This window comes from Aspergillus japonicus, assembly GCF_003184785.1.
Source record: "Aspergillus japonicus CBS 114.51 unplaced genomic scaffold BO86scaffold_23, whole genome shotgun sequence".
Lineage (NCBI taxonomy): Eukaryota > Fungi > Ascomycota > Eurotiomycetes > Eurotiales > Aspergillaceae > Aspergillus > Aspergillus japonicus.
The window spans coordinates 390,511-412,367 of record NW_020291660.1 but is presented as its reverse complement, the minus strand read 5'-3'; the positions used below and the strand labels follow the sequence as shown (position 1 = coordinate 412,367).

The following is a 21,857-nucleotide window of genomic DNA, read 5'->3' as shown; positions in this document are numbered from 1 at the left end:
CACTTGCAGACATCAGCATACTTTTCGCGATCGGAGGCTCCGGTCAAATTCCTACCAAATAATGTGCACATATGACGTCGAGATTCGCTTCACGATAAGCCATGTCAAGGTATAAATATTGCCAGTCCATAGGGAGTAGTTCACAATTTCGGAAAAACATCCTTATCAGATGATGTGTTCAGAGCTACCCCGGTTTTCAGGGCTGACGGCCAACCTGCCGAATACGGAGTTCCGCGGAACCACCTGCCAATTCAGGCGATCAGCTGGAGGGGCAGCTCAGAAACATCCTCTATCAACGAATCTGTCACCAGAAGCTCTAGTTATTTAAGTGATAACCAGTTCGAGCTTTTGTTCAGTGTTATCTCAATCAAACAGATTTTTACTCTAAATCCTTGAGTGTGCTCAGTCTTCTCTCCTCCACACCCGAACCCCCATCATCAATCCAGATCCAAAGCATCCACCCGACATCACCACACCCAACACAATGGCCGACCTCCACGGAATCATGGTGGCGCTGATCACCCCCTTCACCGACGACCAGACGGCCATCGACGCCCCGCGCCTGCAAGCCCTGATCGACCGCCTCATCCAAGCCGGTGTGCACGGCCTTGTCCCCGGCGGCAGCACCGGCGAATTCACGGCCATGACCATCCCCGAACGCAAGCAACTGACCGAGCTCGTCGTCAAATACACCGACGGCCGCGTGCCCGTCATCGCAGGCACGGGGGGCCTCACCACCCGGGAGACGCTCGAGCTCTCGATCCACGCGGCCCAGGCCGGCGCCTCCGCACTAATGGTCGTACCCCCCTTCTACGACGCAGTCAGCCTAACCGAACTCAAAACCCTGATGACCGAAATCACGCAAGCGACGCAGCTGCCCATCGTCTACTACAACATCCCCTCCGCCACGGGCCTAAAACTGACGCCCACCGAGCTGGCCAGTCTGTCGGAGGTGGGTGTACGCTACCTGAAGGACACGTCGGGCGACGCGCCCGCGCTCACGGAGATGCTGTTCGGCTTGTCGGACAAGATCACCGCGTTCAACGGCTGGGACACGCTGACGTTCTACGGGCTGGCGGCGGGCGCGCGCGGCGGGGTCTGGGGCGCGGCCAACATCATCCCCGAGCTGGCGGTCGAGCTGTGGGAGGCGGTCGCGGTGCGCGGGGACCTGGCCAAGGGCCGCGAGCTGTGGGCCAAGGCCTGGCCGGTCTGCAAGTTCCTCGAGTCGCATAACTATGCCGCCGCCGTGAAGACGGGGCTCGAGTTGACGGGCACCCCCACCGGGGGCGTGCGCAAGCCGTTTCACATGCTGGGGACGGAGGCGCAGGAGGAGTTTAGGGTGTTGATTCAGGGTGCGGGGGTGAAGACCGTTTAGCTTTCTGTATTCAAGATAAATTTAGCGGGTCTTACGCACACGTCAATCCGATGTTCTTACTTTGATGCTCTTGCTGCTTGGTTGTAGCAGGTACAGTACAGTACACTGGTAAGCTCAAGGTCTGGATGGGGCCGAAGGGGGTTTGCATTTCGTCATTTTTAGCAGTACTCTTCAAGTAAGCGATAGCTATCTTGTCTCATGACCGAAGTGGACTGCGGAGACGGTGATCCTATCGGACGAGGTGGTCTGCGACTGAGGGTCGCTCTCTCCTTAATTCGGGGATAAATGTGACACACAGTGTGATTGCCATGGAACGGAAGATGAGGAAGATCAACTGCAAAAAGGTTCACGGCTTGCACAATGATCCTGTGCGTCGCATAAGCCTAACACAACAGCTGGATCTCGATCGCGTATCACTGCTGCCTGAGGGTCCCGTTGGTGAAAGGCAGTACACTGCAAGATCAGCTGGGACAGACAGCCGATGAGAGACCCAGAAACTCGTACAAATCAGGGTGTACGACAAATCTGACTCAATCCGCATGCCTCGTAGGGCTGGATTTGTCCTACAGCTAGGCCAATTGAATACTTGATCTCTTATCGAGTGCAGCGTAGATGGGGCTCAACCAACAGCGGCACCAAATCCGCAGATCATTTGTAATGGCCCTTATCATAAATCAGCATCAGCAGACAAAACCCGGATCTTAGCGGCAACGCTAGAAAGAATGTACAGTCCAGACGCAGCTAAAAATACCTTGGAGCCTCGATCTTGCCGTGCTTGCCGTGATAAGCTGTGCCCTAGTCAGGCACCCCTGTCAATATTTCCAGTTCAGACATTCAGCGATAGGCCCACAATAACGTTATAACGACTTCAAACTCATAGAGTTGTAGTGAAGAGGGGAAAGTAGGGCCCCAAGAAGCAGAGAGGAGAGAAGATACTTAAGTATGCCATTCAGCAAGGAGGGATCGCGCGACCGTCACAGGTCCACGCGCACTGACCCGATCTCCACCCCGGTCGCCGCTTGCTTACTTGGACAGCGACCCGCCCGGCCTGTTCTTTTCCATCCTTGTTCTAGACCTCGGCATTGCCACATTCGAGAAGAGGGGTTGTCCTTCCACTGATTGGGTGATTTCCAAGGGCTGGGATGTGCAAATGGTGTTTGCTTTTCGGGTTCCGTGCTCTCGGGAAGGAGGGGAAGGATTAGGTCAGTGGCGCGTAGGTAATGAGATTTGCGGGCTGTCTCTTATTTGCTTGGAGGTATAGACACGTACGCATGCCAGGATCATCACCTGTCGACTGGATATCGAATCTTGGTGGTAATATAATGACGGCAGCGGAGCACCGTGTCTATTCGAGGGTTCGGGAAACGCGGAAGACGCTCCGCGATTGGCATGCACATGTTCGTGGTGGTGGGATTCATGGACCCTTGTATATAGGGAGAACTTGAAAAGGGTTGTGCTGAGTAAGACGACTAGGTTGCAGAGACAATGAATGGACATAAGCACGGGTCTCGATGCTAACTATTATCAGACGGAAGTGGCATGACAAAGAGATATCCGTTTGACAAATTGAGCCAGATATTTCAAGGGTCCTCAGTGAAGATTCATTTCATCAAGAACCTTGAAATGTGTATTGTGCAGGATGAAGAGACCCTGGATGTAGGGCAGGTTTCCTGATCCCATATGAGAAAGTAGGACAGGAAGAGCAGGTCAACAAGCGTATAGAATCTCGTACAACAGAGAAGGTCAGCATAATGACGACGGTACAGAATATACCATTGGGTAGAAGTTATTCTCGTACTTCTTCAGGTGCTGGTTTCCTGACTAGCGACGCATTAACCTGACCTGGTCAGATTGAAAATGCATTTCGCCATGCTAGGAAGTCAATGCAGTGGCATAATCGCAGGTATCAGACTAGCACCCACCATATACTGCCGCGGAGAGCAATCTTGCTCAGAACATACCTGCCCTAGATTTTCCTCTTCAGCATAGTGAGGTACTGCCTTCCATGATCAGATCATTTGTAACTCTCACTGCGATAATAAAGAGATTCTGTTCAGGAATGTCCAATAATAGATCTTTGAGGCCGTGTACCTCGGAGGGTTCTTCTTAAGCATGTAGCCAGTGTATTAGGCCCACGATAAATGTGTGAAATGGTTAACGATCATCTGGTCACGGAGGGTAGTAGACTTGTGCACAGTGGCAGGGCGTGTTGTCTTCCAAGAGCTGACTTACCATCGAAATCGCCCCCAAACATTTCCCTGACCAGCACACGGAAATTTCTTGCTTGAGCCTGACTCCTTGCATAACCAGGCTGAAGGATTTAGAAATCCCGCGTGCAGGGGTAATTGGGTCATGATGAAAGTGAAAAGCAGGTTTAACTGGTTGTCAAGGAGGTAGATGCGGGAAGGAGTGGAGCGGATTGGCTCCCAAGGTTGCCGCTCTGGTTAGCCCGATTGCGAATACCTCATCACTTCTCATGTCGTTTCGTCCCTTCGTGGTTTGTGATGATACACCGCTATTTGACACTGGTGAAGCGGAAGCGGAAGGGAGGGACGCAAGGGGGAGGTCAGCTGGAAAGAAAGCGGAAAAGGCGGATGAGATGAGGGGTCGTGAGGAGAAGGAGAAATATAAGGACAGGTTAGATGACAGCTTGTTCCATGATGACAGTGTTCGCTAAAGAGTAAGATGACGGGCGTTCGAAGTGGATTCTTGATCTGGAGGAGGGTACATGTACATACTAGGTCCGTGCCACTCGTCGGAGTTAGGGCTCGGTGATGCGCGGAGATGACTGCTATTCCTGGACCAGGCCTGAGAATGGGATGGCTGAAGGGCGTCGCAGTGGATGGTTAGACATCCCGGGAACGAGTATTTCCGTCCAGTGTTTTGACTCATCTAGCCAACAGTGGCAGTGATATTAAAAGCATCTGATATTATGCGGGGGGAAAGCAACCAGCATTCCTCCTGGTTGATCCGGGGGGGCTGCGACTAAGATGCCGAGCTCCCGGATTGGAGAACCGAACAGCCACGACTGGGTACGACTGGGTCTGGCTAACGGCCTTAAGCCGTTTTTGTCGCGGCTCCATGCAGCTGCATAATTGGGACTGGATCATCTGCGCCGGGAAAATCAAGCATTGGACAAGAATTCCCCGCACGCGGGAGGGGGAGATGTGCAGTACTGTATGTACATACACACCTCGCTTCTGTTAGTGGGTTAGTTATGGTATCCGTCAGACGCCTACAATCCTGACTACGCGGCATCCAACGAGCTCCACCACAAATCGCTATGCTCGGCTACTGCACATCGTACGTGTGCCGCAGGTTTACAATAGATGTGGACATACCGTGCTTGCGTAGTAATTTCGCCCAGCAAGGTCCCCCCAGCTCCACCATGGTGCCGAAGAAGTCAACTCTCAGACGGCTAGCCCTTATGAGCACCTCCCTACCTACATCTCCTGCCTAGCTCACCTACCGACCAAGAAAAAAAAACGACCGTCTCTGAGAACTCATAATTACCAGTATCTCCACTCGGTAAGCAGCTGTGCGCCCAGCCAGCGAGCTGCGCAATGGCTGCAGCCCTAGCCATTCCCGCCATGTCTCCGCTTCGTGAGGGGTAAACATAAACAAAAGGTCAAGCAGCAAATATTCATGGTCCAACGTCATCTCAACCAGCTACAGCGTGAGGGGAAGGATTGCCGTGACCCTGTGGTTCCAACAATTGACCCCAATATTGGGCCAGGGGTATAAATAAGAAGCTGCAGGACGCATTGCAGAGCTCCTTTTCGTCCAAGCAACCATTCTGATCTTCTCATTTCCTCTTCTCAAACTTCTCACGCGCAGAGACACGATGAAGTCTGCATTGTTACTTTCCCTCGCTCTCGCAACGCTGTTCGCCTCGCGAATTCAAGGCGCCCCGACGAGCAACCCCCCACTGCGAGGATCGGAAGACCTACTTGGGTATTCCTCGTCGAACACGCTCTCCGATCAGACAACGGAAGACGTCACGTACACGCCGGTGGCTGGTCAAACGGATGACGCCGATCTCGGCGTGTACCTTGATTTTGAGGATTCGGACAGCCCGCAGCCGATCCGGGGGGATAAGGGCGCGACGGATCCAGGTCCAAGTAAGATTTTCTCGTTTGGAAAGGATGAGAAACAGAACGTTTAATGTAATGTCACACTTATGCAGGAAACACCTACTACGATCGCATCAACAGTGACAAATTGGCGCCCCCTGGCACGGATGAAGGACAAACAATCAATGCGCAATGGCCCATGGGTGAGTGCTCTTGTTCGTCTGGTTAAGGTTCGCCACTGACGGGCTAAACAGGACTCAGTCACAATCGGTAAGTCGGCTCGTTGCAAGTACCGAAGCAATGCTGATTGGATAGGCTTGGAATGAATGAATCCGGATGGGCGCGACAGGAGAATACCGTGGTGATGCCCGGAGCCACAAAAATGGCCGGGGTGGATATGCGCCTGGAGGCTGGGGCGTATCGTGAACTGCACTGGCATGTTGCAGGCGAGTGGTCATTAGTTTTGAACGGATCATGTCGGATTGAGGTGAGCTTTGTTATGAATTTGCTAAGTGCGATTTTCAAGGATACCCTCACTAACATTGCACAGGCTGTGAACGAAAATGGCCAGACGTTTGTCGATGACGTAACAGCCGGCGATGTCTGGTTTTTCCCTCCGTACGTGCCTAATTTTGCGACATGAGCTTGATTATTTGGTCTTCCAATCGACCACTGACCCGAAATGTGCAATTAGTGGAATCCCGCACTCGATCCAAGCCCTGGACTCCGGGGTAGAGTTTCTACTGGTCTTTGATGACGGTGCCTTCTCCGAGGACAACACATTCCTTGCCACTGAAGTGTTCGCCCATCAACCTGTAGGCTTGACCCAATTTCTCGCCTATTTCCTACAGCCTCTAATGCTAATCTACTGGTCGACAGAAATCCGTCCTGGCCAAAAACTTTGACCTCCCCGTCGCCGCCTTCGACGATATCCCCGAGGACGAACTGTACATCTTCCCCGGCACGCCCGCGCCAGCCAACATCAGCGAGCAGAATGTGACCGGCACCGCGGGCGTTGTCCCCCAGAGCCAAAGCTACTCCTACCATTTCTCCGAGCAGCCCGCCCACGAGGTGGAAGGCGGATCCGTCAAGATCGTCGATCCGCTGACCTTTCCCGTCGCCGACAACTTCGCCGCTGCCGTGGTCACCGTGCATCCTGGCGGTATGCGCGAGATCCACTGGCATCCGACCAGCGACGAGTGGACATTTTTCATCCAGGGCCAGGGTCGCGCGACTCTGTTCACCGCGCCCAGCACCGCCACTACCTTTGACTTCCGCGCTGGAGACGTGGGGTATTTCCCTCAGTCTAACAGCCATTATATCGAGAACACCGGCGATGAGAATTTGGTTTTTGTCGAGGTGTTGCAAGCGGATCAGTTCTCTGGTAAGCCCTTTGTTTTCTTCCGCTCGTCATATTTGCTCTCGCGATACTCTGCTAACCAGAAACCAGATGTGTCGCTCGGTCAATGGATCGGGTCCACTCCCAAGCAGATCGTGGCGGACACGTTGCGATTGCCGCAGAGTGCTTTGGATCAGTTGAAGACGGAGAAGATGTATGTGGTTGCTGGTTCGAATGAAACGGATGCGTCGGCGCAGTAGGTGGATTGTATATAGCATGTGCTGTACATGACTGTTCAATTAGGGCAGATCGCTCTCAGATAAGAATTTATAGAATCCAAGGCTATGTTCTGTGGAAGGACTTTTTTCTGACTTGGTCTCATGGTCGCAGGTAGATTTGTATGGCCAAACTCTTACATAGGTTCCGAGCAACTTGCTTGATGCAAAGGCTGATGTTCTCAGCCCTACGCGCTTGAGCTCTGACGGTCCTGGCAATGAACTCTTTCACAGAGTGACTCTTTTTGTCTCTGGCTACTGCGGGTTCTATTTCAACTTCACGAGTATGCTGTCACCTCAGATTGCAGAACCACACGATCTTATACGCGTTAGCAACTTGAGTCCTATATCCAACAGCATCTTCTAGGACGCGTGAGTCCGGTTATGATCACGTGGTTTGACGTTGCCGAGCGAGCCTGGCCAGAGGAGTAGTTATTATTGAAGTGTGAGGATTTCCACAATCACTGTAGCCTGATGGAGGTAAGCAGCCTTTCATGAATCCGATATACCTGCTTTCGGTATAGCGCGAGAGCAAGAGAGATCTTGTTCATATCAATAACTTCCGTGTATATCTTCTCATCTCGCTTGTGTTATTTACAACTTTCCGTTTCTCCCAACTCTCTTCCTGTCACCATCTCTCCTTTTTACCACGCTCGTTATCATTTCTTTTGTTTGAAATCCTACTACCCTTTATTGTCGTCCTTTCTTGTATCCTGATCGTTTCGTTGCCAACATCAAGTTTGTTTCATCTTTACCATGATGATCCTTATCCTTCTCATGTGTCTTCTAGCCAGTCACGCGGTCTCATTTAATTTGTCAGATTCAGTTTACAATGTCACTTTCCATGAACGCGATCGCCCTACCATATCACCTCACGACTTCACTTGGGTTAAGAAGTGGGCAGCGGTCGGAGACAGCTATACTGCTGGGATTGGTAGTGGCAAACTCTGGACTGAGCGTGCCGATGACCGCAAGTGTTCTCGCTACGATCAGTCCTACCCCGGTCAGCTCAAGCACGTCTTTGGCCCTCAGGTAAAGCTTTTTGAGTACAAGGCCTGCAGTGGGGCTCGAACGGGGCAGATCTTCGAGCAGGCCAAGAGTCTTTCCACCGGCCACGACGTGGTGGTCATCAGCGCTGGAGGGAATGATCTATGCTTGGTATGATTTTGCCTGCTGGACATCGCTCTTCCTACCGGGGCAGACTGAAGCTAACATCTGAAGTAGGCCGATATCATCAAGACCTGCATTTTTCTACCAGTTCAGGGCGAAGACAAATGCCAGGAGGTTCTGGACCTGGCGCAGCACAACATCGACACCATCCTGAAGCCCAACATCCGTGAGATTATCGATATACTGAGGTACAAGCTCAGCTACAACGGAATGATTGTCTGGGTGCTGTACGGCCAATTCTTCAACCTCGAAAATGAGGAGTGCGCCACACACCAGGATTGGTCATTCCCCCGTCTGGGGGTGGTCAGTGGGCTGCCTCTGACGATTGAGCGCCGGCGCAAGTTCAACCAGCTCGTCATCAACATCAACAAGGCAATCCGGGAGACCATTCTTGGCGTCCGTGGGCACGTGTACCAAAATCCCTACATCCGGATCGCTGATTGGGACGCCTTTGTGGGCTACGGCATGAGAGGACAGTTCTGTGTCCCTGGCACGACGGGCGAGTACCCCGACCCCAGACAGCCATACTTGCATTTCTTCAAACCAGACACCGCGGTCGATGGACATCAGGAGCTGCGCAAGAGAGAAGTGGAAGCTATGGTGGATCTGCATTTCGATGACACCCCTAGTCTGCTGGCCGGCGAACTGCGCCCCATGCTGGGAATTAGCACTATTAACACCACCACCAATCTGACCGATCTTGCCCGCGTCGAAGCCGAGCTGATCGAGCGCAGCCTGCTCCTTAATTCCCGCAATCCGTCTCCCCCCAACTGTCCGGCCGACGGCGGCTCGATCAATGTCGGCCTTCCCGTTGGCTGGGGCAAGTTCTTCCACCCGAACGAGTTCGGCCACAAGACCATCGCTTCCTTCGTACTCAGCGAGATCGTCGCGCAGCGCGCCGTGATCATGCAGGCCGCGAACCCCATGTGCCAGGCCATGGACAACATCTTCAAATGCTGGCAGCCGGACGGCCGCAGGGACTACGCCTCGGCCGACCTGATGAATGCCAACTACAAGACCTTCTGCAACGAGTTCCAGCCGCCCACCAGCTCGCACGAGCGCGAGTGGAGCTCGGAGCGCTGATTCAACGAGCAGACGCCCGACACGCACTGGTTCCGCCTGACCCTGCGCAACGGCGCCAAATTCGACGTGCACCAGTGCCTCGAGAGCTTCGACCGGGTCATCAACTCGTGCGACGGCAACGACCCGGAGCACAACCCCCTAAACTGGAAGTTCGGCGGCCGCTGGGTGCGCGGCAACTACATCTACGAGGTCAACGTGATAAACTCGTTCAAGCGGCCGTGGCCCGTCATCCGCGAGGTTGACGGCAGCTGCCACAGCAAGTACCGCGGGCTCTGGGACTCGTACTGGATCCGGGGCCGCGGCTGGTCCACCGGCGACTTTGGTCAGCAGTCCTTGCTTCCTAATGCCAAGTCTTGTGTCGGGGGCGGGGTCACGGCGTGGGATTTCAAGTATCTCAATGGCGCGGAGGAGAAGGATGGCATGGAGTGGGAGGTCTTCTTCCGCACTCCGGTTTGGTGCAATCCCAGGTGCTTTGGCAATAATGCTGTGCAGTTCGCGTCTGGTGGGTTCACTCATGGGTGTTAGGTTAGATACATTGTAAGGCATGGATTGCATGTACGCTACAGCATGTGTATGTGCGTTTGGATGCGCTTACTGTTTTACAATGTTGATCTATCCTTTTTGCTCTTGGAATGTTTCCCACTGTTGAGATAGGTTGGAAGATTTTTGTGTTAATCAAACTGTGCTTCTTATTCAAATCAAACTTGCAAACAGAACATCACTTGTTCTCATAATAAAGTCAGTAGTTCTGGAGTAGACTTCTTCCAGAGCCCAATAAATCAGTCATAACTCACAACAGCACCCAGGCTATTTCAACCCATAAGAGCCTGCTGCTGATCGTGATGCTTCTTCTTCCACCCCAACACATCATCCACATCCTCAGTGCCCCACTCCGGAATCAACAACGAATAAATCTCCCCTATATCCCAGACCTGGGCCTTCTTCTTCCCCATCGCCGACCCCAACGCCTCGATCAGCATTCCATCCGCATCCAGATCCACCGCCCACACCATCGTGCCCCCCAGACACCGGCGATTCGCCAGCTCCAGCTTGAGCTTCAGCGTCTCCGTGTCGTCATAACTCACCCACTGATCTTTATCCCACGTGAGCACCTTGACGGCATCCTCCTTGTACAATGTAACACGAGTCCCTGTAGCGTTGGCGTTGAGCACCTTCTGGATCTCCGTGTTGGACAGCACGCCGGCGGTGGTCGTGCACTCGCCGGGGCGGCCGCCGGCCGTGAATTGGCAGCCTGGCGCCATGCATTGTGGGTCTTTCATCGTGAAGCTCCGGCCGTAGAAGCCCAGGCCCAGGTTCACCCGGGCGGGGTTGATGTTGTTGCGCCAGAGGAGCTCAAGGGCGCGGTTGATTTCGGTGAGGTTGGTGTGCGCGTAGGCCTTGTAGGGGTCGTCGTGGTTGGTTTTGTCCCAGGTTCCGTCTTAAGACATGGACATGGTTAGTATGGTTGCTAGGAGGAAATGGAACAAGAGAGAAAAGGAAAAAGCTCACGAATGTCATAGGTCATCATGTTGAGGAAATCGACGTGGGGCTCGAGATTGATGATGTCGAAACCTCGGAGGTACCAGTAGGATGCGGGCTATGAATTTCGCGAGGGGTTGGTCTCGGGTGTCTCCCCACATAATCCCAGGAATGAAAGACTAAAAGATGGAAGCAGCGCACCAGAGTGATTGAGATACCGTATCTTCGCCCCGACTGGTTCAGACGCTCCCGGAGTCGCTTTAGCAGCGTCACGAAGTTGACAAAGTCTGCTGGTCGACCACCATGGTCCTCTGACACCGGGTACTCCCAGTCCAAGTCCACTCCATCGAATTCGTTGGTCTGCATGAAGCTGAGGAGCGACTCGAAGAATGCGTCTTGGGCGGTTTGTGAGGCCGCCAGGTCAGAGAAGGTGAATTGTGTCGGACTGGGGTCGTTCATGGCTCAGCCTCCGATGGCAATCCACACCTGCAGGTTCGATTGCTTGCGCTTCAGGCCTGTCACTGCCTTATACAGTGATGCTGTGTTATTGTCCATGGGGGCAATGTGGAAGGTCTGGGGATCAATGTACGCGAAGGCGAAATTTAGATGGGTGTAGTAGCCGAGAGGGATCTGCTCTGGCATCATTTCTTTATTGATTCGGGTTAGCAATGATGTTCAGAACTCAAGAGCAAAGATGAAAAAGACTTCAGATCACTAACTTCCGCATGCATGCTCAAGGTTCCAGCCTTCGTAGTATCCGATAGTCCGTCCATGGGCACTCTTGCCATTGCACTCAGGCGAGAGCACCTTGACATCCCCACAGAAACTGGATGTGCTTCCTAATGATAGTACAACAAGTGTTAAGATCGTAGTCTCGCCTGAGCTGTGTGTACGATCACAAAGGTAAACTTACCACAGAATCCGAACTTGCTGCAGCAGACATTAAGAGGGCAGTGTGAGGCAACCGACCATTCGCGTCCCCAGCCTGGGTCACATTCGCTCTTGCGGTCACAGTCTGCACTGCATGCTTTTCCACAGAAGTCTGAGCCATAGCCGCAGTTGCCAGTGCCAGTGGTTTTGTCTCTGGATGCCTCCAAGTTAGCCAGAAACCGTTAGGTTCAGAACCTGTCTAGCTTACAAAGGACCGCAGCATCCGATCTTGCACCTCTTAGTCTTTGAACAGCTATATTCATCGTCGGCACCAACAGGGGCCCGATGAAGAAACTCTCCATGGTGGCTCGAATATGCTGTCACTGTTTTGAACTGCCACACAAGCAGTGCGAGCAGGAATAGGATGACTTTGTGGGTAGTCATGATGGTTGGTAGTAACGTAGGTGGAGGTTATTAAGAACGATGGAGAAGAGAGGTTGTTCTATGTTGTGAGGGTGGGAGATAATCAAATTAAATATGGTAATCTATCTTAAGAGTTACTGATATTCACACATTCACTCAGTGCCTAGCCATATGAGTAAAATTACCTCTGGCTTCTCATTACGTGATGTCAGAATCTGTTTGATTTCTCTTCTACTTTTCTTCATCTTCCTTTTCCATATTTGTCTTCATCACCTTCGTCTTCTCCTCAACCCATGTATCGTCACAGTCTCTATCACCATTTGTGACAATCAAGGTCCAGACCAAGTGAGTTATCTTCTGTAAAAAGTCTTGTTAGTGCTAACATCTACTTAGCCTTAGTCTCCAGGGATCACCATGACTCTCTTCTCTGTCTCCTGGAATAGACTACTATTGCTGCTGTTGACCTTCGTTTCCCTGGGCTCCCGGGTTCACACATGGGCAGAAATGAGCCCCTGGGCCAACGTCAACCGGCTCTGGCCCAACGGGGTCATTTCCATCTGCTATGAGTCTCCAGCAGCCGAGCAGAAATACAAACCTCTACTCCGTGCAGCCATGCGACTATGGTACGCTGCGGGCCTGCCCGAAACCTTCAAACTACACCCCACATCCGCAGTGATCTGCCAAAACGCTATCTTCGACGTCCTTACGGTCTATGACACTCCTAACCTGTTTGTCACCAACGTTGGCATGCCCCCGATGGTGCCGAACCCGGGGGTCAGGCTCGAACCCGCCCACATGTACCTTTCCACCCCGGCAGGCTGGAATGAAGACATCATCCTTGCCAACATTGCTCACGAAATCGGACACGCATTTGGACTTATCCACGAGCACCAGGATCCGGCTCTGTGGAGGCCAACTGACCATGGGTCCTGGATCTTCAAGTTTGACTGTAGAAACCTGATCGACTTCGAAGAGAAGACCCGAGGCAAGACTGAGGAGGAGATCTGGGGGCCTGATGGACTATATGTGAGTTGGTGGACTGCTACGAAGGCTGGCTTTAATGCAGCGTATTTTCTGCCCTTCCCGGCGAATGTCATCGGACCACGGGAGCCTTGGCCACACGTCGACGACGTCGATTGGGACTCATGCATGCTCTACGGGTCTGATGCTGCGGGTAAGGGTCCTGTCTTGACTACGTACGACGGTAAGACCTGGAAGGCAAACAGGGTACCTTCTGCTGGAGACGTGGCAGGATTGGTGCAGATGTATAACTCGCCCTTTGCGAACAATTGGGAGCCCTTTTGGCTTGATCCAAGAAGCCCTCAATTTGAAATGTTCCAGCAATACAGCTCATGCGGCGTGAGGGATTGATTATGTGAAAGTCTTGGGAGTGTTCAAAGTTTTAGGATTGTAGGAGGGGTAAAATTGTGGGATACTTGGAGGTGATCTTGTTTTGATGTCTTTGACTTGTTTGGTAGTGAACCTTGAACCAAGAATATCTGTGACGTTACGCTAGGAATGTGATTTGTTGTAAGCCAGACATCCGAGGAATCACACACAGTGAATGTAGGACTTATCTCTTGGTCAAAATCCTTTCCCCGCTTAGTTCCTTCTTCTTCAGCTATATACGATCACGTATCATCACCCTCTCTATTTTTCTCCTCTTCTCCTCACTCTTCCTCTCCCCCCTCCACCTTTCTTCTCCACTCCTCCTCTTCTCCCTCCTTGCCCTTCCCCTCCTTATCCAGTCTTTCTACCTTTCCACCCTCTTGTTGCGAATTCTTTCCTTTACCGTCATCTATCTTCAGATCAGGCGAGATCTGTTCAAGATGGCGTTCTTTCATCTCTTGTTGGCATTCTTGCTGGCTCTTGTGGCAGGTAGTAAGGCCACTATGACCGCACCAGCCAATACCACGAGCCTCTCCGTCGGATCCACCTACAGTGCGCGCGTGCCAGTTACTTCCGAAATAATGCCGACTATGCCTCCTAACCCTATCTCGGTTGAGACAGCCAGGCCAGCCGGGTGTTTGCAACCGTTGGTACCGTGTCAAGCCAGGCGACTCTTGCCAGACAATCTCAGAGCGTTCTGGTGTCTCAATTTCTCTAGATGAGCTGTAAGTCCTGCTTGTCAGAATTTCAGCGACTGCGCTTACAAACACAGGTTGGCTTGGAATCCTGAGCTGAAAAAAGACTGCGAGCACCCTCTAATTGACTACTGGGTCTGCGTGGGAATTCCAGGCGGCTCTGGTATGACTCTGGTCTACCCCACTGGCTCGTTTAATGTTTCCATTCCGCCATACGCCTCATGGACTCCAACCCCGACTCGAAACATTACCTTCGAGCCAGTTGTTCCTGCCCCGACACAGGCTAGTCTAGTCCCGAGCTGTCAGTCCTTCTACAAGGCTGCTGCGGTATGTACTTTACCTCTCCTTTCATCAAGATCTGAGTCTGATCCCAGCAGAATGATACTTGCGATAACATCCTACTCAAACACGGTCTACTGAATGAGAAGCTTCTTCATCAGTGGAACCCTGCTCTCAAGGATGACTGTTCCGGTTTGAGGCCCGGGTATTACTACTGCATCGCTGCCTATGACAACCTCCCACTTCCTCCACATGTTACCACTCCGCCCCAGCCGACGCCGCAGGGCACAGCGAAGAATTGCACCACTTGGTACCAGACCGACAAGGAAGATACCTGCAGCTTGATTGTGACTACGTTTGGCACGTTCTCGCGAGAGCAGTTCGTGTCTTGGAATCCTAACCTTGGAAGAGAGTGTCTTAAACTTATCGTATGGTTGCCCCCACTGTCGCGATCAATCGATTCCCTTTAGACCTCTTTTCCCCGATCTGTCTTGATATTTGCCTGTTGCGCCCTTCTGACATTTAGACTGACACGTTGCTCAAACCTAGCCTGGATACTATTACTGTGTTGGTGATGCATCGACCCCCTCAACTCGTACTGCCAAACTTCCTGCACCCACCGATTTCCCCACCTCCTGTCCCCATCAACCTCGAGTAACTCGTGATTGTATCAAGTGGTGGCTAGTCGGACCGTGAGTATACAGTTTCTTTCTTACCTTTTCCATGAAAGAAGATCAATTTCTCGCGTCCCAGTCTTCAGCCGACACTAACAAACAATGCCTACAGGACCGATACATGTCTTCTGATCACTCTGGCCAACGGTATCTCCGTCAAGGACTTCTATGCCTGGAATCCTGATGTGGTGGGTCCCAACAAAATGTGTGAATACCTGCCTGCAGGATTTGAGGTCTGTGCGGGTATTGCTGCCTCTGCACCGAGCAGTAAACCTACCCCTTCTCCCTCTAGCACTAGGGTCGCCAGCAGCAGTGCTCCACCAGCGAGTACTCCACATGTATCTGGATCAACTCACTGTTCTGGGTCGGTGACTTCCATCCTCACTGCTACCCATACTCCTACTCCTGCTCCAACAACGGCCACAACCACCTCTTGTCACGGAACTGGTTCTATGCCCTCCGCCTCGATTATAGGCTCGAGTTACTCTATCATCGTGACGGGCCACTGCAGTTACTCCAGCTACAGCTCTTCAACTTTTGCTTCAATTCCCAGCGTGAATCTTTCTACCACTGCGAGCGGCCAATGCAGTCACTCCAACTGTGGCACTGTGACTCCTACTTCAATTCCAAGTGTGAGTCATTCTTTTTTTTTTTCACTTCTACTACGGTTTTAAGTGCAAATCCTTCGACCATCGTGACAGGCCACTGCAGTCACTCAGCTGCGGCTCCGTGATCTCCACTCCTATCGCCGACCACACCGTGATCATTACCACTCACTGTGGACATGAACCGAGCTCAGGTTGCAGCACCGTCAAAATCACAAGCTACTGCACCGACAGCCCAACTTCAAGAACTGACTTCATGCCTATTACCACCATCCACCCCCTCGTCCCTATCCCTATCCCTGACCACACCACCACAGTCACAGCCTACTGTCCTCACAATTCATCAAGCTCGAACTGTATCCCCGTACCTTCTACCACTTACATCCCTCGTACCGTGACTCATACGATCATCACGCGTTGCTGAGGACAAGTTCAATTGTTTCCAGTCAACGATCGACACGGAGTAACCATTTCGATGAGTCGTAATCTTACACTTTGGTGACTCTTTCGGAATTCGGCTGATGATTGGAAAACGAGACTTGGTTCATCCCTGTTCGCAATTTTGATTTTCTTTCGTTATGTTTTGTTGATTAGCTAGAATGCACAACCGCTTTATCAAATTGCTTCATCTCGAGTAGTATCATCCGTGCCAGCCAAACGGCATAACTATCTGAGCAGACCGATAACCTCTATTAAACTCAGCCCTAAACTATTATACTAAAGTATCTCCTTTCTCAAGCTCATTACAATCCCCCTCTAACTCCCTAACAGACCACCCCCGCCAAAGCCCCAGCATCACTAGACCCCCACCCAACCTCCTCCACCCCGCCCCTGACCACCTTCAAATGCTCCTCCCCGCGTACCTCCACCCGCAGCGCAAACGGCAACGGATGACTGACCACCCCCGGCGCAAACTCCGCCTTTAATGGCGCAGCGTCATCCCGTGGCATGAACCGGAACACAGCCAGCGACTGCGCGATCGTCAGGAAGATGGTGTTGTCGGCCAGCAACCGGCCGGGACAGATGCGGCGCCCGAAGCCGAACGCCAGATTGTGGGGGTCCAGCTGGGGCTCGGGCGACAGGAATCGAGTCGGGTCGAACTTGTTCGGGCTGGGGTAGATGGTGGGGTCTTGGGTCATTTGCCTTTTGCCCCTCCATTGTCAGCATGTGGTTTCATGATGGGCGTCAGGTAGAGATAGCGCGCGAATGGGTTTGCATGACTTGGGAGACGAAAAGGGAGGGAAGGACATCCATACCATATATGCGGGATGATAATCGCCCCCTTGGGGATCAGATATCCCTCGTAGATGTCATCCTCCGTACACTGGTGCGGGATCCCTGTGGGGGCGATCGGGTGCCAGCGCAGGGCCTCCTTCACGATCGCATCGATATACGGGAGGTTCTCGCGGTCGGCGAAGGTGGGCAGACGGGCGCGTCCCACTACGCGCTCGAGTTCCTCGTAGGCCTTGCCTTGGATTTCCGGGTGCAGGGCCATTGCGAGGAAGAATGTGGAGAGGACGGAGACGGTCTGTTTGATTCGGATCAGTTCACTTTGACTATCGATGACTTCCAGACTAAGCCCTCGAGAAAGATGGTGTGACTAACCGTATCAGCACCCCCTGTGTAAAGCGACCCGGCAGTCCATTTGATAATATGCTCCTCCTCCGGCGTCAGGGTGTCCAGAGCGCGTCCCTCGAGCAGACTCGACACATACGAGGGAGTGAATTTCTCACGCTGCATCTGCTGGCGCACAAATTGGTAGGGCTTCTCGACGGTGGTGAGCAGGATGCGGTTCCACGCGAGCCCCGTGCGTTTGAAGCCGGCGCCAGGGAACCATGCGGGGACGTGTTTCACTACGTGCACAATCCATTAGTCGACGAACATGTCTCGGACACAGACACACCCAAGAAGACATACAGAGTGGGATCGTATCGACCAACCAGCGGCCCGGGCTGCCTGCGATAGAGAATTGGTCCATGGCCTCGTTGGCCAGGTCGACGAGGGGATCGCGTCCATGCGGCTCGATTGTGTATCCGTACGCGATCTTGAGAATCACCGCCCCGGCCTCGCTGAGAAGGCCATTATCAGTATACAAGGCATGGAAGAGGATCCGACAGAAGTACCTACGTCCGGATATGCTGGACCAGGTCCTCCGGGCGATCGAGCACGCGCATCAGGAACCGGCGCACCTCCACCTCCTGCAGCGAATTGAATCGTGCCGTCGTCGTCTTCGTCCCCAGCACGCGATGCATCACTTTTCGGTAGGCGCGGAATTGGTCACTGTAGGTCTGCATCGCCAGGGCGCCATTCCAGCCAACACTAGTTACAAGCAGTGGTGACTGCGTTAGCTCTTGTGATTCGTGATTGGGAGACTCAAATTTGAGGCCAACACGCACATTTCTCCCGCAAAGGTCAGTCGGGGTCGCGACGAATAGATGTTCGAGCGCTTCTCGAGCAGATCGAAGGCCGTGCGAGCATCATTGATGATCACCATGGTTTGGCCCAGAATGGTCAGGGAGCTGATCGGACCTGTGTCGAGGAGATGTGCATTAGGTCGGGGACTCGTGAATTATTCTAGTGGGAGACTGCCTCAAAGGGGATAGTGAACAAGCTATTTCGGGCATAATTCAAATTCAAATACTGATTAATTGCAAAGCAGAAAGCAAAAAGAGGCGAGCAGAAGCAATCCTAGTGTGGGGAAGGGGGGTGAAAAAAAGCAATACCGTAGCGCTCCTTAAACTGCAACCAGTGCCTCCATTCCTGTACTCCCGGCGGAGGCAAGTCTGCCAGATTGCCAATGATGGGCTTGCCTCTCGGTCCCGGTGGCAGAGGCGCAGATGATCGCGATCGGGACAAAAGTCGAGACAGCAAGATATAAAGTAAACTCAGCCCGATCAGGCCTTGGATCAATGTCGTTGTCGTCATGGTGGGACAACGATGAAACGCGAGGTGAGGGCGTACAGTTCTGAAGGAGTGAACAGATCAAGCGCAAGAAGCAGAAAGTACCGGGGGTGGCACCCTCTTATTAAATTAAATCTGACTCGTCTACAGGCAAACCAGAGCACGGACATTTCTCCACAGGAACCTTGACGTCGAGGAAATGTCAGAGTGTGGGCAGGGACGCTCGAAAGCATGAATTTAGATTAGTCTCACGCAGGTAGAGGTGGTTCTGTTATACCCATATTAATCCCCGATAGCAGATTAGTCACTGGGGGTTTTACACAGTAGCACAAAGGAGAATCATACATATAGAAATGATCTGTCTATCTGCGTGTTCTTTTTTCCTAGCCCCCTTGATTTCTGGACACCTGGAATGTGCAGTACCTAACACAAAAATGTCAGGGCTGTGAACGACGAACTGTAAGTCCGCCTCCGCAACATAGGCCAACAACCTCGGTCAACAGATAAGCCCAGGTAAGCCCCAACGGTTGACATTCTCGCCAGCTAGTCTAGTGTGGCCGTTACGACAAGAGGGGTCTGCAGAAGTCTATTTGACAGATATGGAGACGCAGAGAAATCGCCTTCACTGAGTGGCGAACGGGGATGGACTAATCACTTAAGTTGGTCTAGTTTTATCCACCGACGCGGGGGGGAGAAAAAAGTACCCTATCGTCCCAACCAATGATGCATGCTGTTTCAGGAGCCTGGAAGACGCTCGGACACACGCCAGTAGACAGGTGGATCCTGTCAAAGCTGCCAGAAAACAGGAATGTTGCGACCGTGGAAGAAATCGCAGAATTCCTCAAAAGCGTATTATGGCCTGCCGGTCATGCCCTAGTGGCGGAGCACCTGTGATATACGATCAAGCAACAGCAGAAATACATCGGAAGAAACTCCGTGACCAACTTCCACGATGTTTATCGCGATAAACTTCAGGCAGTGATTACGACATGTGTAAATGTTCCGACCATGCATGCGGAGGACTTGCCTATCTCATCCTCCTCCCCCCACTGGGCCATTCCAGGCCAGGATCCCTGTCCGCGCTGCCCTATCAATCCACTGCTCTGCATTGGAGATCGACCGACCGTTGCGCACTGTCCATGATGAGTACAATCCCGTACCTTGGTCCCTGCTGGATCCTTGCAACCATCGATCGGCCTCTGTCGTACTGCACCTCGCACGCCGTCAGTATCAACAACCTCGATACATCAACAAGCATGCTTGGGCTGACAGGCGCAAGAATGGATCAATAAACTCGGACAGCCTTCCCATTCTTCCAGCCTTAAAAATTCAGGCCGACTGAGATTCCGATGTTACTTATAGAATTGGCAACAGAGAAGCTTATGTGATGCAGCTGTCAACCGAGTCGATTCTCAATTAGCCCAGGATGAACTCAACCCTACTCCCGGAGTTCCTCAGTGACCTGCCAGCATGTGCGGTATGCTTCACTCGAAACCTTGTTGGATGATCATCAATCCTAACTGTCCAGGCTCAATGCTTCGAAACCGCAATGAATGTCAGCTCGTGCGCAACGACAGATCGATGGTGCATTTGTACCGGGGAGAGCATTTTGGAAACGGCACTGGGGTGCTACAGTCTATCTTGCACCCCGAAGCAGAACCTATGTAGGTAGTCTAACTGCCTAGCAGTCGGAGTCGCCTAACGTTCTAGTCTCGACAAATTACACTCGTGCAGCCTGTGGGATCCATGAAGAGAGTAAGGCCAGCTTGACGCCTGCACTGGCCGGCTCACTGGGCATGCTGGCCTTCATCATGACCTGCCTGCGCATGGCTCAACGAACCATGATGAAGCGATCGTTTGGCTGGGACGATGGGCTGATATTGATGGCTATGGTATGGGTTGGACTGTTAATACCCGGTAAATGATACAAGCTAACTCAATACAGGCCTGTGCTGCAATACTGAACATCATGGCTTTCCCCAGTGAGTGCACATCCCTCCTGAAGCAAGCAATCACTAACAAGCCAGTGCAAAAACACGGCCTCGGGACCAACATCTGGACAATCCCATTCAAAGACATTACTACCCAGCTCAAAGTTTGTCACGCTTCCACTCCTTTGGGTTTCAGTCTAACCCGAACCCAGCTGCTTCTCATCGCCGAGATCTTTTACATGCCCGCCGAAGCCTTGACCCAGCTATCCTTCCTAGCCTTCTACCTCCGCATCTTCCCTCCCGGCAATTTCCGATACATTGTCTACACCCTCGCTGGCATCTCGATCTGCTTCGGCATCTCCAACACCTTGATCATGATCTTCCAATGCCTTCCAGTCTCCTACTTCTGGAACAGCTGGTCCGGGGAGGCAACAGGCCACTGCATTGACATCAACACCTACTCGTGGTATCGTGCCGCCATGCAAATTGCGATGGACCTGTCCATCATCGCACTACCCATCTACCCGCTGTCAAAGCTCGCGTTGAGCCGCCGGAAGAAGACGCTTGTCTTGCTGATGTTCTGCACGGGGTTCTTGTAAGCCACTCCCCAACCTCCGCTTCCCCCTTTTGGAAACCTTCCATGCACAGACCCCACTAACAACCACAAGGATCACCGTCGTCAGCTGCCTCCGTCTCCAATCCCTCATCCGCTTCTCCAAATCCGCCAATATCAGCAGTAAGCCTCACTTCCCACAGACCACTTGTCTAGTGGGCGCCTACTGACAGAATCCAAAATGAAGTGGACAACAACCCCGCCATCTACTGGAGCATGGTAGAGTGCGACGTCGCGATCGTGTGCGCTTGCATGCCCTGTCTGCCTGCACTACTGAAGCCCCTCCTCCCCGCGTGCTTCGGGTCCCGGTATTATGCCAGCTCGGATAACGAGCGAACCCCGCCGGTCAAGCTGGAGCGGATCCGCCGGAAGGACGAGTTTAGTGTTCTGTCGACGGCGGTGTCGGAGGACGCGTTGATGGCTAGTCGGGGGTGATTTGGGGTTGGTGTGTGCGCGGTGGGGGCAGTAATTTTTTCTATATTCCATCTGATCATTCGGTAAATGAAAATAGAATGTGTGACGTGGTAGTTGTCGAGCGCCGTCCTCATCATCGTTGCTATAGCTATAGGCAGTGTCTTCCGGGTGTTTGATAATTCAGCCACACTCTCCTTCGTAATTCCCCATCGACCCAAGTATCGCCGCAGGTCAACTTCTATGAATCTCTCTATGAGCTCCCAATCCGC

At 52.5% G+C, this 21,857-nt stretch overlaps 9 protein-coding genes across 9 annotated transcripts; 7 read left to right on the top strand and 2 right to left on the bottom strand.

The window, feature by feature from the left end:
- Positions 1-255: 255 nt before the first annotated feature.
- On the top strand, positions 256-1,548 carry BO86DRAFT_91670 (dihydrodipicolinate synthase family protein). The gene has a single exon (XM_025677798.1). The coding sequence runs from the start codon at positions 485-487 to the stop codon at positions 1,373-1,375; it is 891 nt and encodes a 296-aa protein (XP_025527906.1). The 5' UTR covers positions 256-484; the 3' UTR covers positions 1,376-1,548.
- Positions 1,549-2,555: 1,007 nt separating this feature from the next.
- Positions 2,556-2,881, top strand: BO86DRAFT_91663 (uncharacterized protein). Its single transcript, XM_025677797.1, has 2 exons — positions 2,556-2,577; positions 2,637-2,881. The coding sequence occupies exon 2, from the start codon at positions 2,647-2,649 to the stop codon at positions 2,818-2,820; it is 174 nt and encodes a 57-aa protein (XP_025527905.1). The 5' UTR covers positions 2,556-2,577; positions 2,637-2,646; the 3' UTR covers positions 2,821-2,881.
- A 2,338-nt stretch (positions 2,882-5,219) lies between these two features.
- BO86DRAFT_409836 (putative oxalate decarboxylase) lies at positions 5,220-7,047 on the top strand (the record flags this gene model as incomplete). Its single annotated transcript, XM_025674443.1, has 8 exons — positions 5,220-5,496; positions 5,562-5,651; positions 5,703-5,718; positions 5,764-5,935; positions 5,999-6,066; positions 6,143-6,263; positions 6,328-6,832; positions 6,899-7,047. The coding sequence occupies 8 exons, from the start codon at positions 5,220-5,222 to the stop codon at positions 7,045-7,047; spliced, it is 1,398 nt and encodes a 465-aa protein (XP_025527904.1).
- A 771-nt stretch (positions 7,048-7,818) lies between these two features.
- BO86DRAFT_418965 (esterase family protein) lies at positions 7,819-9,840 on the top strand (the record flags this gene model as incomplete). The annotated part of the gene is made up of 3 exons (XM_025675097.1): positions 7,819-8,220; positions 8,287-9,296; positions 9,402-9,840. The coding sequence occupies 3 exons, from the start codon at positions 7,819-7,821 to the stop codon at positions 9,838-9,840; spliced, it is 1,851 nt and encodes a 616-aa protein (XP_025527903.1).
- A 287-nt stretch (positions 9,841-10,127) lies between these two features.
- BO86DRAFT_418963 (glycoside hydrolase) lies at positions 10,128-12,108 on the bottom strand (the record flags this gene model as incomplete). Its single annotated transcript, XM_025675096.1, has 7 exons — positions 10,128-10,753; positions 10,825-10,912; positions 10,996-11,239; positions 11,279-11,441; positions 11,514-11,633; positions 11,708-11,877; positions 11,933-12,108. 7 exons carry the CDS (start codon positions 12,106-12,108, stop codon positions 10,128-10,130), a joined length of 1,587 nt encoding a protein of 528 aa, XP_025527902.1.
- A 483-nt stretch (positions 12,109-12,591) lies between these two features.
- On the top strand, positions 12,592-13,458 carry BO86DRAFT_399536 (uncharacterized protein; the record flags this gene model as incomplete). The annotated part of the gene is made up of 1 exon (XM_025673636.1): positions 12,592-13,458. The coding sequence occupies one exon, from the start codon at positions 12,592-12,594 to the stop codon at positions 13,456-13,458; it is 867 nt and encodes a 288-aa protein (XP_025527901.1).
- A 639-nt stretch (positions 13,459-14,097) lies between these two features.
- On the top strand, positions 14,098-15,420 carry BO86DRAFT_292092 (LysM peptidoglycan-binding domain-containing protein; the record flags this gene model as incomplete). The annotated part of the gene is made up of 5 exons (XM_025667391.1): positions 14,098-14,201; positions 14,249-14,498; positions 14,549-14,878; positions 15,000-15,142; positions 15,237-15,420. Coding segments are annotated over 5 exons (1,011 nt in total), but the record flags the coding sequence as incomplete, so codon positions are not given.
- Positions 15,421-16,493: 1,073 nt separating this feature from the next.
- Positions 16,494-18,654, bottom strand: BO86DRAFT_312905 (cytochrome P450; the record flags this gene model as incomplete). The annotated part of the gene is made up of 7 exons (XM_025667979.1): positions 16,494-16,872; positions 16,986-17,257; positions 17,305-17,582; positions 17,647-17,798; positions 17,857-18,048; positions 18,126-18,258; positions 18,453-18,654. 7 exons carry the CDS (start codon positions 18,652-18,654, stop codon positions 16,494-16,496), a joined length of 1,608 nt encoding a protein of 535 aa, XP_025527899.1.
- A 1,207-nt stretch (positions 18,655-19,861) lies between these two features.
- Positions 19,862-21,714, top strand: BO86DRAFT_362255 (CFEM domain-containing protein). The gene is made up of 8 exons (XM_025669905.1): positions 19,862-20,107; positions 20,159-20,294; positions 20,341-20,522; positions 20,576-20,612; positions 20,658-20,725; positions 20,774-21,156; positions 21,230-21,297; positions 21,362-21,714. Exons 1-8 carry the CDS (start codon positions 20,057-20,059, stop codon positions 21,607-21,609), a joined length of 1,173 nt encoding a protein of 390 aa, XP_025527898.1. The 5' UTR covers positions 19,862-20,056; the 3' UTR covers positions 21,610-21,714.
- Positions 21,715-21,857: the final 143 nt, after the last annotated feature.